The 12,735-nt window shown below is 37.8% G+C and overlaps 1 protein-coding gene across 2 annotated transcripts in view; it reads left to right on the top strand.

Annotated features, from left to right (window-relative positions):
* The window catches only part of SFMBT1 (Scm like with four mbt domains 1), a 110,331-nt gene that overhangs the window by 68,179 nt on the left and 29,417 nt on the right, over positions 1 to 12,735 (top strand). For both annotated transcript variants that reach the window (XM_081316829.1, XM_081316830.1), the window contains exons 3-6: positions 46 to 140; positions 7,269 to 7,509; positions 9,483 to 9,571; positions 11,864 to 12,110. In XM_081316829.1, the coding sequence (XP_081172955.1) occupies positions 46 to 140; positions 7,269 to 7,509; positions 9,483 to 9,571; positions 11,864 to 12,110 (672 nt within the window). The remainder of the gene's footprint in view (positions 1 to 45; positions 141 to 7,268; positions 7,510 to 9,482; positions 9,572 to 11,863; positions 12,111 to 12,735) is intronic.

The raw sequence follows: 12,735 nt of genomic DNA, 5'->3' as shown, positions 1-12,735 counted from the left end.
CATATTTCCATTTAAGATTTGCCCATTGTTTCTGGATTATTGTAGATGCAGGATCTGTTGTGGAAGAAGCAGAGTTCAGTTGGGATGACTACTTGGAAGATACAGGAGCAACAGCAGCACCTCACAGCTCATTTAGACATGTAAGTAAACATCTGGTCAATGTTGTCCTCTGTATGTGTTCTTTAAACTCTGATCCCTTTGTACCCATAATGGGCAGAAGCTCTTCATTTCAGATCCTTGAGAATTCTAAGTGCAGTCCCTTAAGCTCTTTGCTGTAACTTTTGGGCTTTAGTAATGTCCTCACAGGTCCCATTTACAGGGGAATAACAGTAATAGAGTGCATTTATTTTTGTTCTTTGCTTTGCAAGGGGGACTCTTGTGTTTCAGTTAGTGCTAGAGACAGATCCAAAGAATTGCTGACTTAAATTATTTTTAAAGTGAGAATGGCCTGTTCTATGGTGCAAAGTGAGATCTTTTGCAGTTAGAACACATGAAGATAGTCTGCAAAGAGCTTGCTGACTCATCATCTTAAGGCTTTCTTCCATGCCTCGTTGACAACATCTTACTCACTCAGTCATTCCTTTTTATTTTGTTTCCTTTTAGTAGAAGTGAACTGATAAAACATGAAAATTATTTATTTATTTATTTATTTATTTATTTATTTATTTATTTATTTATTTATTTATTTATTTATTTTATTCGGTTTATATACCGCCCTATTCCCAAAGGACTCAGGGCGGTTTACAAGGCAAAAGTTAAAAACAATCCAATATAAAATTAAAATTAAATTAAATTAAGTCTAGCTGCAAAAATTAAATCACAATTTAAAAACATTAAACCCCTCAGTCCAGACCAGATAGCTCAAAGAGCCAGGTTTTTAGGTCCCAGCGAAATGAACGAAGGTCGGGGGCAGTCCGGAGTTCCGTTGGCAGTTGATTCCATAGGGCAGGCGCGCCCACAGAGAACGCCCTCCCCCTGTGGATCGCCCGTCGGCAATCCTTGACCGGCGGTACCCTGAGGAGGCCCTCCCTGTGGGAGCGCACAGGACGATGGGAAATTGACGCTACTTTTTAAAATGTAATGCTTCAGATAAAAGTATGTTACTGCTTTATTTTATTTACTAACAAAATAATTGGATAGGGACTTCAACATTCACAATAGGTTTACAGCATGATATGAATGCTGTGAAACTTTCCAGGATTTTTTGTGCTAAAAAAATTATTCTGGGTGATAATGTTTGAGAAAAATTTGAAATTTTTTTAAATTTTCAAATAATGAAAGCATATAACTTTCAACAAGGAATACACTAATTCTAGCTTAGAATCTCTAGGGACATTTTAGAATATAGTACAACTATGGGCTGTCTGTTATACCATGAAGAACTGTGTAGACAGTGTCTGACTACAATTATTTGCTTTCTCAATAACCAAACTATTGTTTAAGGAATTTAAATCTTGCTGGAATGATTTAAGGCAATTTGAAACAATGTTTCTGTTACTATAAATAATTGATATTTATTTGTGTATCTTTGGGGGGGCTTACCTTAATAAAGTTCCATTGTATATTAATTAGTGCCTATGACAAATATGCTTAACATTTAACTAATATGTTGATAAACTTCAAATACAAATGAGATTATTCTGTAAAAATTGAATTTAGATATCTATTTTTCTTTTAAATTCAGTAAAAAGCATCATATATGTAAATTTTTAGTAGAAATAAAAATTGGTTTGGAAATTGATAGAAAGTGTTAAACTAAGACAGGGGTAGGCAACTTTGGCTCTTTTAGGACTCATGGACTTCAACTCCCAGAATTCCTGATACAGCATGGCTGGCTCAGGAATTCTAGGAGCTGAAGTCCACGAGTCTTAAAAGAGCCAAGGTTGCCTACCCCTGAACTAGGAGCTTCCAGCGGAGTAAATTTAATTAAAAACAGAACTTACACTTGGATTTCAGTAGGGCATTTGACAAAGTAGACCACAACCTATTTTTTAGTAAGTTAGAAAAATGTGGAGTAGTTAACATTACCACCAGATGGATTCATAGTTGGCTGACCAACCATACTCAGTGTGTAGTCCTCAATGGAACTACATCTATATGGAAGGAAGCATTCAGTGAGGTACCTCCAGGTTCTGTCTTAGGCCCAGTACTCCTCAACATCTTCATAAATCAGGGGTGTCAAACTCAATTTCATTGAGGGCCGCATCAGCATTGCGGTTGCCCTCAGGGGGCCGGGTGGGCGTGGCCTACTGGGTGGGTGTGGCTAGAGTGCGTATGGCCTACTGGGTGGGCGTGGCCAGCTCTACATCGTTCGCATCAAGGGTGCCTATGGGGGCCTGGGCAGGAGTGGGGCAGATCTGAGGGTCTCTAGCAGAAGGAGGGTCTCTGGGCCAGGGCCAAGGCAGTGGGGGCCGTTCCCTCACTGCTTCCAGGAACCGCTTCGCGGGCCACATGAAACCACTTCGCGGGCCGGATCTGGCCCCCAGGCCTTGTGTTTGACGTGTCTGTCATAAATGATCTACATGAGGGGATGACACCAAGCTGAGGGGAATAGCTTTGGAAGATAAACTCAAGATCAGAACACAGGGCCCTGTCTAACAAAATGCATTTCAATGGTGAGAAAAGTAAAGGCAAAAATAGGCAAAAAATCCCCAAATGCACAGGTATAGAATAGGTGGTATCTGCCTCTACAGTAGTAACTGTGGGGGGGATCTAGATATCCTAGTGGACAAACAGTTAAATAAGAGCCAGCAGTGCGCTGCAACTGCCAAAAAAGTCAATAAGGTTATAGGCTGCATTAATGGAGGAATAGCATCAGGATCACGTGAAGTCATAGTACTGCTTTATACTGCAGTTCTGGTCACCACGGTACAAAAACGATGTTGACTAGAAATAGTACGGAGAAGAACAACAAAAATGATAAGGGATCTGGAGGCTAATCCGTACAATGAAAGATTGAGTGAACTATGTCTTTCTAGTCTAACGAAAAGAAGGACTAGGGAAGACATGATAGCAGTTTTCCAGTATTCAAGGGGCTGTCATAGAGAAGAGGGGTTTGACCTATTCTCCAAATCATCTTGAGGGCAGGATAAGAAGTACAGGTGGAAGATCACTAAAGAGAGGTCCAACCTAAAATTAAGAATAAATTTTCTGACAGTGAGAACAATTGAATCAGTGGAATGGTTTGCCTCTAGAAGTTGTAGGTGATCCATCACTGGAAGTTTTCCAGAAGAGATTGGATAATCTCTTATCTGGAATGGTATAAAGTCTTCTGTTCAAGCAGGGGGAGAAGACTTTAAAGTGTTTTCCAATCCTGTTATTCTATGTTATTTTATGTTACATATTATAAGAGTGTGCTATGACATTCTAGATTCTTGGGAAGAACTCAGTGTGTATGAAGGCCAGCACAGCTAGAGAACTGGCAGTTGTTATTTCACATTGTTGTGTATATTGCAACAATAATAATATGACAACAATAAAGATAACTTACCAGCAGCAACTTCCCACCACTACTTCCCACCACTTCCTACCACTACGGTGGGAAGGTAACAGCGTTCCGTGCGCCTTTGGCGTCTAGTCATGCCGGCCACATGACCACGGAGATGTCCTCGGACAAGCGCTGGCTCTTCGGCTTTGAAACGGAGATGAGCACCGGCCCCTAGAGTCGGAAACGACTAGCACGCATGTGCGGGGGAACCTTTACCTTTACCTTACCAGCAGCAAAGAATTGTTGGAATCACAACACTGAAAAAGTAATCAAGAGTGAAGTCATTAAGGTGATTCTTCCAAATACAAACTGATAAATATTTAGCCTGTAACAAGCCAGACGTGACTAATTACAAAGAAACAAGTATGGATAATTGGCATTGCAATAGCTGGAGATACATCAGTGAGAAATCACTAGAAAAAATTGGGAAGCATAAAGATCTCCAAATAGAGATCAAACAAATGTGAAAAAAGTATTAGTGGTGCCAATAATAGTGTGATTAGTGCCATACCAAAAGATCTGAAAAATCACTTGGACACAATAAGAATAGATAAAATCTCAACTTCTCAATTAATTTTTTTTATTAGTTACGACAGGACATATATCAGGGCAATATCTAATTATCCTAGATCTTTGGGAAGGATCTAATAACTTGTGGATATGAAAACAGATCCGTACATGTTACTGTTTTCATAAAATACCTTATATGAACAACAGTAATAATTAGAACTGAGATTTGAATAGAAGTGTTAAGTTGAAGAATGGAACAAATGCTATAAATAGTAAAATGATCCCTGAAATTATGAAAAATTAAACGTAAATGTTGTGAGAATATTGAAAAAATAGTAAGGCTACATGTATAGACACTATAACTAAAGAGATTTTAAAATACGGATGTGGATTTCCTAGGAAATGGCTATGTGACATGTTTAATGCATGCATAAGAATACATTGGTCCCAGATGACTAGTAGGATGCTATTATTTTTATCTTCAGCAAAAGGAAGGAAAGGTATCAGGAATAAATGAAAAAAATAACTGTTAAACATTTCTGGGGAGGCATTTGACCGAATTTTGATCAATATCGACCAAGATGTGATAATTTGGGAAGTCCAGCTTTCTGCTGGACAGGAGGTATATAAATCAGAATTTTTTGTTCAGCAAGTAACTTAGAAATATATAGATGTAAGAATGTTTATTATACATTTATTGATAGGCTTAAATTATAGAATGTTTTATACAAATATAAAATGTAAGACCCATTATTAAATGCAACAAATAATTAAGATACATAAGTAAAGAATGTGCAGGAATAAATGAAGTGCCTATTGAATGAGTCACTGCTGAGCAGGGGTAAAACAATGTATAATGTCCGCTGGGTTGTTTTGCAGATCTATGGATAAATGTATAAGAATGCTTGCAGCTTATATTAGAGATGGGGTTTTTTGGAGGGGGAGTTATATGGCAAATAGAATGAATTACTGCAATGTATACATTAACAACAAAAATTAGAACAAGTAAGTGAATTTGTGCAGCTTAGAATTTACTTAGTAGTATGAAAGTGAGAATTGAGTATGGACAGAGAAATGCAAGTTGACTGCAGTGGGGTATTTAAGAAGTGTGTGCAGTAAGGAAAGGGATAATGTGAGGAATGAATGGATGCTGAACAAGTGTAGATTGCCCACAAAAATGAGTAACAACTAGGAATGGAAGGTCTTTGGTCATACAGAAAGAATGAATGAGGACGTCATGGAATTATGGAATACTTTTTTCTTTTTATGGTCTGTTTTTATTGTATGCTGCCAAGAGTCATGTTTTGTGAGATTGGCAGCTGTATAAATGTGATGAACGAATGAAACAATATATTAAAAGAAAAGTGAATGAATTGTGAGAAAGAGAAAGACAGAGAAACTAGAGCTTATGATATTCTCAAAAAGAGAAAGGAGAGAAGTTCAAAGAATAAAAAGCAATGAATGTAGTGGTATCAGGATTTCTCTCCCCCCCCAGTGATATAAAGGCCTGGAGATGTATAGTTAATTATGTTAGTATAAGCTAGTTTTAGCTATTTTTCCCCTCTCTTTTTCAATCTCATGCATGTTTTACTATTTCTTATTCCTTTTCTGCATAAAGAGGTTTATTCCATGAATGAACAGGTATAAAAATACAAAATATTGAACATGAAAATGAGAAAAATATTGGGTATATTGTATAAATATATAATATTTGTGCATCCATTTCACAATTGAGTACATAGATTTCATTATCTTCTGGTATAAAGTTTATCAATTTAATTTCTCCCCCCCCCCCGCAATAATTTTGTTACTATAACTGCCTTTGGTCAAGTACAGAGTTTTTCTGTCATAAGCTAGCGTACTTCATTAATTAAAGGTTGAGAATGCAGAGAACCTGGAGGCAAGATCCAAGAATTTAGTAGGACTTATTTCTGTAGTGTCACAGATGGGATTGTAAAATTGGATCACCTTGTACTACTGTAGTCTTACTAGATTGCCATGAGAGGGTGCTATTGGAACAGTAAAGAGAAAGCTTTGAATATATTGGTTCCTGGAATAGTCATACTTTTATTTGTATAGTAAGACACGTATCGAGTTAAGACGTCTTATTCTTGTTCTTAATCCTGCATGCATTCTATTGTTTGTTTACTTTTCTTAGTCTATTAATTATTAATTAGAATCCCTTCTCCCAAGTTCTGCCTTGATTTATCTGCTCATCTAGGACTGTGTATTTATGTAACTTTCCATTTGTATCTGAGTGAGACAATCTAATTCTGCTTCATTTCCCATTTGAAATACATTTTTGTATGAGTAAAGCTTATTCAATAAAAACATTATTCAATTTTAAAAACTATGAGTAAAGTTTATTCAATAAAAGTGATTTCAAAATTATTTTTCCTACTCACAAGCAACCTAATTAGACTTTATATGTACACTATTGTCATTTGAGTTGTCAAGAATTGTTCTGTACAGAGTTGTAATTAATATAGAAGTGGGAATGATTCTGAGTTGTTTTGAAGAGCAGTGATTCGGAATTCACTTTATATAAAAAATATCTTAGAATTTTTGTTTATTTTTAGTGTCAGAATTATGTATTGCAGAATAGAATGGGAATGAAGATCTATGTATCTTATTATGAGATACATATATCATTCCTATAATAAAAACTGAACAAATATGATTCAGATATTTGGATTACTCATATTGGGTAATTTGCTTTCATTATGATATGTGACACAGTATGATATAATTAAAAATAGTTTATTGCTGTATTTTAGCATCATATCATGGATCAAGCCAGGGCTCTTTTTTTTAACCTGAAAGTTTTATTGTTTGAGATTCTTGGTAAGGTCACTTAGGTTTTTTTGTGTTTATAAGTACAAAAATAGATGTAATTATCAGTTGTGTAGATTTCAGTAGCACAACCTGGGAGCAAAAAATAGGGGTTTATACACTAAAGTTTGTAATCTGCGCTTCTAGATTGTCATGAATTAACTAATTCTAAATGCATTGCTCTGTTGATCTTTTTTTTGGGGGGGGAGAAATACCTGGTCTGATGTAGATTATTACCATCGTAACCTTAAAACTGTATCCGAATCTGATCGTAGTATTTTTCCATTATTATTTTAATTGACTAACCCAGAAATGTTAATTCATTACCTTCCATATTGCCCAGTTATCAACAGAAATCCCTAACTTGTGCCAAATATTTTATAAAGTTACAGTATTAAAATTGCTTACTTGATTATTTCTCCCCCCTTTCCCCTTTTAGGTGGATACTAGCCCACAAAATGGATTTACACCAGGCATGAAATTGGAGGTTGCTATCAAACCTGGCCCTGACACTTACTGGATTGCCACAATCATCACCACTTGTGGGCAGTTACTACTTTTGCGCTATGATGGTTATGGAGAAGACCGCAAAGCTGATTTCTGGTGTGATGTCATGACAGCCGATTTGCATCCCCTTGGCTGGTGTGAGCAGAACAAAAAGACCCTCAAAGTACCTGAAGGTAACCATCTTCTATGGAACACAGTATAGATTCTGTAAACTCACAAAATAACTGCCTGTAAAGTGATTAAGAGTTTGTGGTTCAGGCTTCTTCTCTAAATTGTTGTACTTGGTTTTCCATGGGTGTCCACTTTTAAATAGCTTTTACATCTGTTCTATATTTGCTATGATACCTAAAAGCCAAATGCATGTCAATCCATTTGTCTTTTAACATCTTGCCAATATACCGTATTTTTCGGACCATAAGACGCACCTGACCATAAGACGCACCCAGTTTTTAGAGCAGGAAAACAAGAAAAAAAATATTCTGAACCAAATAGTACCAGTATACTAAAACAGGGCTTTTCAACCTTTTCATCCATTGTACCACTTTTAGGACAAGGCAATGTCACCCAGCAACGTGTCAAAAACTTGACACCCCCCCTAAAAAAGGAAAAAATGATAAAGTACAGGTAGTCCTCGACTTACAATGATTCACTTAGTGACCGTTCAAAGTTACGACACTGAAAAAAGTGACTTATGACCATTTTTTCACACTTATGACCGTTGCAGCATCCCCAGGGACATGTGATTTACATTCTGATGCTTGGCAATCGATTCATATTTATGATGGTCACATTGTTCCAGGGTCATGTGATTGCCTTTTGCAACCTTCTGACAAGCAAAGTTAGTGGGGAAACCAGATTCACTTAACAATCATGTTACTAATTTAATTTCTCTCTCTCCTTCTCTTTCTCTCCCTCTCTCCCCCTCCCTCTTTCTTTCTCCTCTCCTTCTTTCTCTCTTTCCCTTTCCTTCTTTCCCTATTTTTCTCTTTTCCTCTATTTCTCCCTCTTTCTATCTCTCCCTGTTTCCCTCCCTTTCTTTCTCCTTCTCCCTCTCTATTTTTCTCTTTCCCTCTATTTCTCCCTCTTCCTCTATTTCCCTCCCTCTTTCTTTCTCCTCTCTCTCTCCCTTTCTCTCCCTCTTTCCCTCTCCCTCTTTCTCTCTCTCCCTCTATTTCCCTCCCTTTCTTTCTGCTTCTCTCTCTCTCCCTCTTTCTCTCCCTCTCTATTTTTCTCTTTCCCTCTATTTCTCCTTCTTCCTCTGTTTCCCTCCCTCTTTCTTTCTCCTTCTCTCCCTCTTTCTCTCTCTCTATTTTTCTCTTTTTCCCTCCCTCTCTCTCTCCCTCCCTCCCTCTCCCATTGTCCCTTCCTTCTTTCCTTCCTTCCTTCTTTCTTCCTTCCCTCCCTCTTTGTCCTTCCCTCTCCGTGTTAGAGCAGTACCTACGGAGGCAGCCCTGCGGCCCAGCTTTCTCTTGCAGAAGGCAGGCTGAAACGGAGCAAGGAATGCGAATCGGTCGATCTCGCGCTCCTGCATTCTCCTCCGCTCGGTTTCAGCTTTTCTTGCTACAAGAGAAAGCAGGCTGAAACGGAGCGAGGGAATCTCCCTTGCTTTGTTTCAGCCTGCTTTCTCTTGTAGCAAGAAAAGCTGAAACCGAGCGGAGGAGATTGCAGGAGCGCGAGATCGGCCGATTCGCATTCCTTGCTCCGTTTCAGCCTGCCTTCTGCAAGAGAAAGCCGGGCCGCAGGGAGATTGCAGGAGCCAATTGCAATCTCCCTTGCTTTCACTTGTGGAGGTTGGGGCTGGCCATACGGATCACCTTTGGACCATAAGACGCACCCTTGTTTTCCCCCCCACTTTGGGGAAAAAAAAGTGTGTCTTATGGTCCGAAAAATATGGTAAGTGTTGGACTTAATAATGACAGTCTTATTTTTGGTTCATCATGATTGAGATCCTATACCTGTTCCCACTCTAGATTTAATCATCCTTGAACTCAGCAACTTGGGTCATAGCACTCTGAAATTGCAAACATGTTGAACTACAAACATATGGGTTTGCGTTTGACCTTCTCAGGATAAGTGTAACTTTAATGAAGCTGGTTATAAGATAGCAAGACCGAATATTGATTGACTTTTCTTTCTTTTTTTCTAGGCATTAAGGATAAAATTCCCAATCAGATAGAATTCCTTCAGCAAACTCTGAAAGGAGCATGCAGCCCCCCTGCTGGTCTTCTAGAAGGGGTAGGTATCTACACAGTAGCAATTGTGGTAGTAGAGCCCACTTTAATAAAGCTTAATAATGACCACTTGTTTTTTATTAATGGTATTTTTTCAGTTTGGTTATAACTTCATCTTTCTGGAATACATTTAAGTAGTGGCAAACTAATACAAGAGAGATTTTGCTGTATAGTTATAAAAGACACAGTAGCATGCAATTTTCAGAATAAACTTAAAGTCTGGAAGAAGGGTAGGATTGCAGTAAATAACTCTTTGGGGAAAGAGCTCCATCAGTGGGATGGATATCTATTGTATAGGAAGTCCTCATTTAACAATGGTAATTGGTAACAGAATTTCCATCGCTAAGCTATGCAGCCATAAAGTGTGACATCACATAGCCACATTGTTTAGTAATGACAAGCCTAGAAGTCCTCGTTGCTGTTGTTAAGGTTTGCGGGTTATTAAGTGAAAATCTCATGTGACTGGCACTTGTGACTTCCTGCTGGCTTCTCATTAAGTCAGTGAAGAAACTGGCAGGAAGATGCAAGTCCCAGGCAAATCAAAAGCAGGCAGACAGGCAAGTAGGTGAGGAAATATTATGGAATGAGGCAGGATTGGAGAAAGGGTGTGGTAGTGTGAGTGGCTTGCAAACAATGGCTTCCCCATTGATTTTGCTTGTAAAAAGTTGGCAGAGGAGGTTGCAGATAATGTTCATGTGACAGCAGAATGCTGCAAATGCAAGTACCCTGATGGCATTTGCAGAGGTGCTGTGATGGTCAGAACTTTGAGAACTAGTTGCAAGTACCACTCACTCAGTGCGATCATTAACTTTAAACAGTTGCTGAGTGAGTGATTGTGAAGCGAAGAAAGAGAACAATGATATAGATACTGTAATGCTTATCTGGTATTTGATGTGACCAGTCTTTCAAGAATATTTTACAGAAGCTTATCTTGATTTTGTTTTTGTAACTTTCAAAAATAACCTTCCCATGACTGCAAGTAACCTTTATGCTTCGCCTCTTTTTGGTTGTTGTTGTTATTATTATTATTATTATTATTGTTATTATTATTATTATTATTATTATTATTATTAATAATAATGATGAGGAGAAGAAGTTGGAAGGGACCGTGGAGGTCATCTAGTCCAACCCTCTGCTAAGGCAGGAAACCCTATACCATTTCAGGCAAATGGCTGTCCAGTCTCTTCTTAAAAACTTCCAGTGTTGGAGCATTCACCACTTCTGGAGGCAGGTTGTTCCACTGGTTAGTTGTTCTAACTGTCAGGAAGTTTCTCCTTAGTTCTAGGTTGCTTCTCTCCTTGACTAGTTTCCATCCATTGCTTCTTGTCCTGCTTTCAGGTGCTTTGGAGAATAGCTTGACTCCCTCTTCTTTGTGGCAGCCCCTGAGATATTGGAACACTGCTATCATGTCACCCCTCACCCTTCTCTTTGTTAAACTACACATACCCAATTCCAGCAACCGTTCCCTATATGTTTTAGCCTCCAGTCCCCCGATCATCTTTGTTGCCCTTCTCTGTACCCTTTCTAGAGTCTCAACATCTTTTTTACATCGTGATGACCAAAACTGGATGCAGTATTCCAGGTGTGGCCTTACCAAAGCATTGTAAAGTGGTATTAGTACTTCACGTGATCTTGATTCTATCCCTCTGTTAATGCAGCCTAGCACTGTGTTGGCTTTTTTGGCAGCTGCAGCACACTGCTGGCTCATGTTGAAGTGATTGTCTACTAGGACTCCGAGATCTCTCTCACAGTAGTGTTGTAACATAGATGTGGAAAGGGTTTCTAATACTGTTAGATTTAGTGAATTGAGAGTTTGCTTCATGAGCTCATTAATTAATCTAATTTATGGATTGACTCAGTTGTCTGCTATTTGCTGCTTTGGGAAGCTAATGGTATCTTGTAAAAGAGTACACTAAAATGGAGAACTGACCACCCATTAGTATTCTGGATGAGTGGGAAATAGACATGCATATGTAAATACCGGTAGATAATATATTTCTATTAAGAAATACACGTTTAAACAGAAATAAACATTGTAATATACTAATCTTGTTACTTAAAAGCAAACAGACTAAAAGCCTAGAAAGCAAAGAAAATAAGAAATAGGAAATTCTTTCTTACTTTGCAATAATTGTGAACTTGTTACACGTATAACCATATTACAGATAATAATCTCATTACAAAAATATAAAATGTGTAAGAAAATGAATGAAGTAAATACATAATTAATGCTGTATTTTAGAATAGATGAATAGGCAGGTGTTCTTAACCATTTTTCTTCCCTTTTACTCTGCAGCTCCATCGAGGAAAAAATTCTTTGGATCTTATTGCACCAGGATCACGACTTGAATGTCAGTCCTTAAGTGACTGTCTAGGAGCTTGGATAGTCAGTGTTTTGGAAAACATTGGTGGAAGGCTCAGGCTGCGCTATGAAGGACTTGGAGATGTAGAACAATATGACTTATGGATGTTCTATTTAGATCCCTTTCTCCATCCAGTGGGTTGGGCATCTCAACAAGGGTACATCCTTGAACCTCCTTTAGGTACAAAACTTAATTTTCATTGACAAGCTAGCATTGCAGATTTAAATAAATTATCTTCCTTGTCTGTAATTTTCTGGATCTTTCCCCTTCCCTTGTCTGATGATAACTTGTGTCAAGCTGCCTTGGAAAATCGTATCTTTCTTAAAATAATGTTTGTTTCAGTTGAAATGGAATTATTATTAGAGTTACTTCTTTTGAAACAAATGTTTTGTATAAGGATTTAAATGTCTTTTTTATAAAATCTAAATTTTAAGAATTTTTTGGTCAAATCTAAACTAATGATGCACAAACTAGAAGGGAATTAGCTATAGGAAATAAGTCATCCTTACCTGACCACTCAGACCATGTTTTTGAGGAAAATTTTCTAGGTGGCATGCTGCATATGAAGTATTCTGCTAGGAGGCTGTCTTATTCAAGATCAAAACTATAAATATGCAAGATATATATACATATTCCTAGATATATTGCAAGAGTACTCTGCAAACTGCAATACATGGAGAATGAGTACATTAGAAATACTAGTCTGTGTCCTTCTATATTGTTGCTTATAGAGGGACACTTGTGGAATTCTGATCCATTGATATAAGAAATTTTGATAGCTCCTGATGTCTACCTTTACATAAAA

Source organism: Vipera berus (genome assembly GCF_964194415.1).
Source record: "Vipera berus genome assembly, chromosome: 2".
In the NCBI taxonomy this organism is placed as follows: domain Eukaryota; kingdom Metazoa; phylum Chordata; class Lepidosauria; order Squamata; family Viperidae; genus Vipera; species Vipera berus.
Note: the sequence above shows the minus strand (reverse complement) of the source record. Positions and strands in the feature narration are given on the sequence as shown.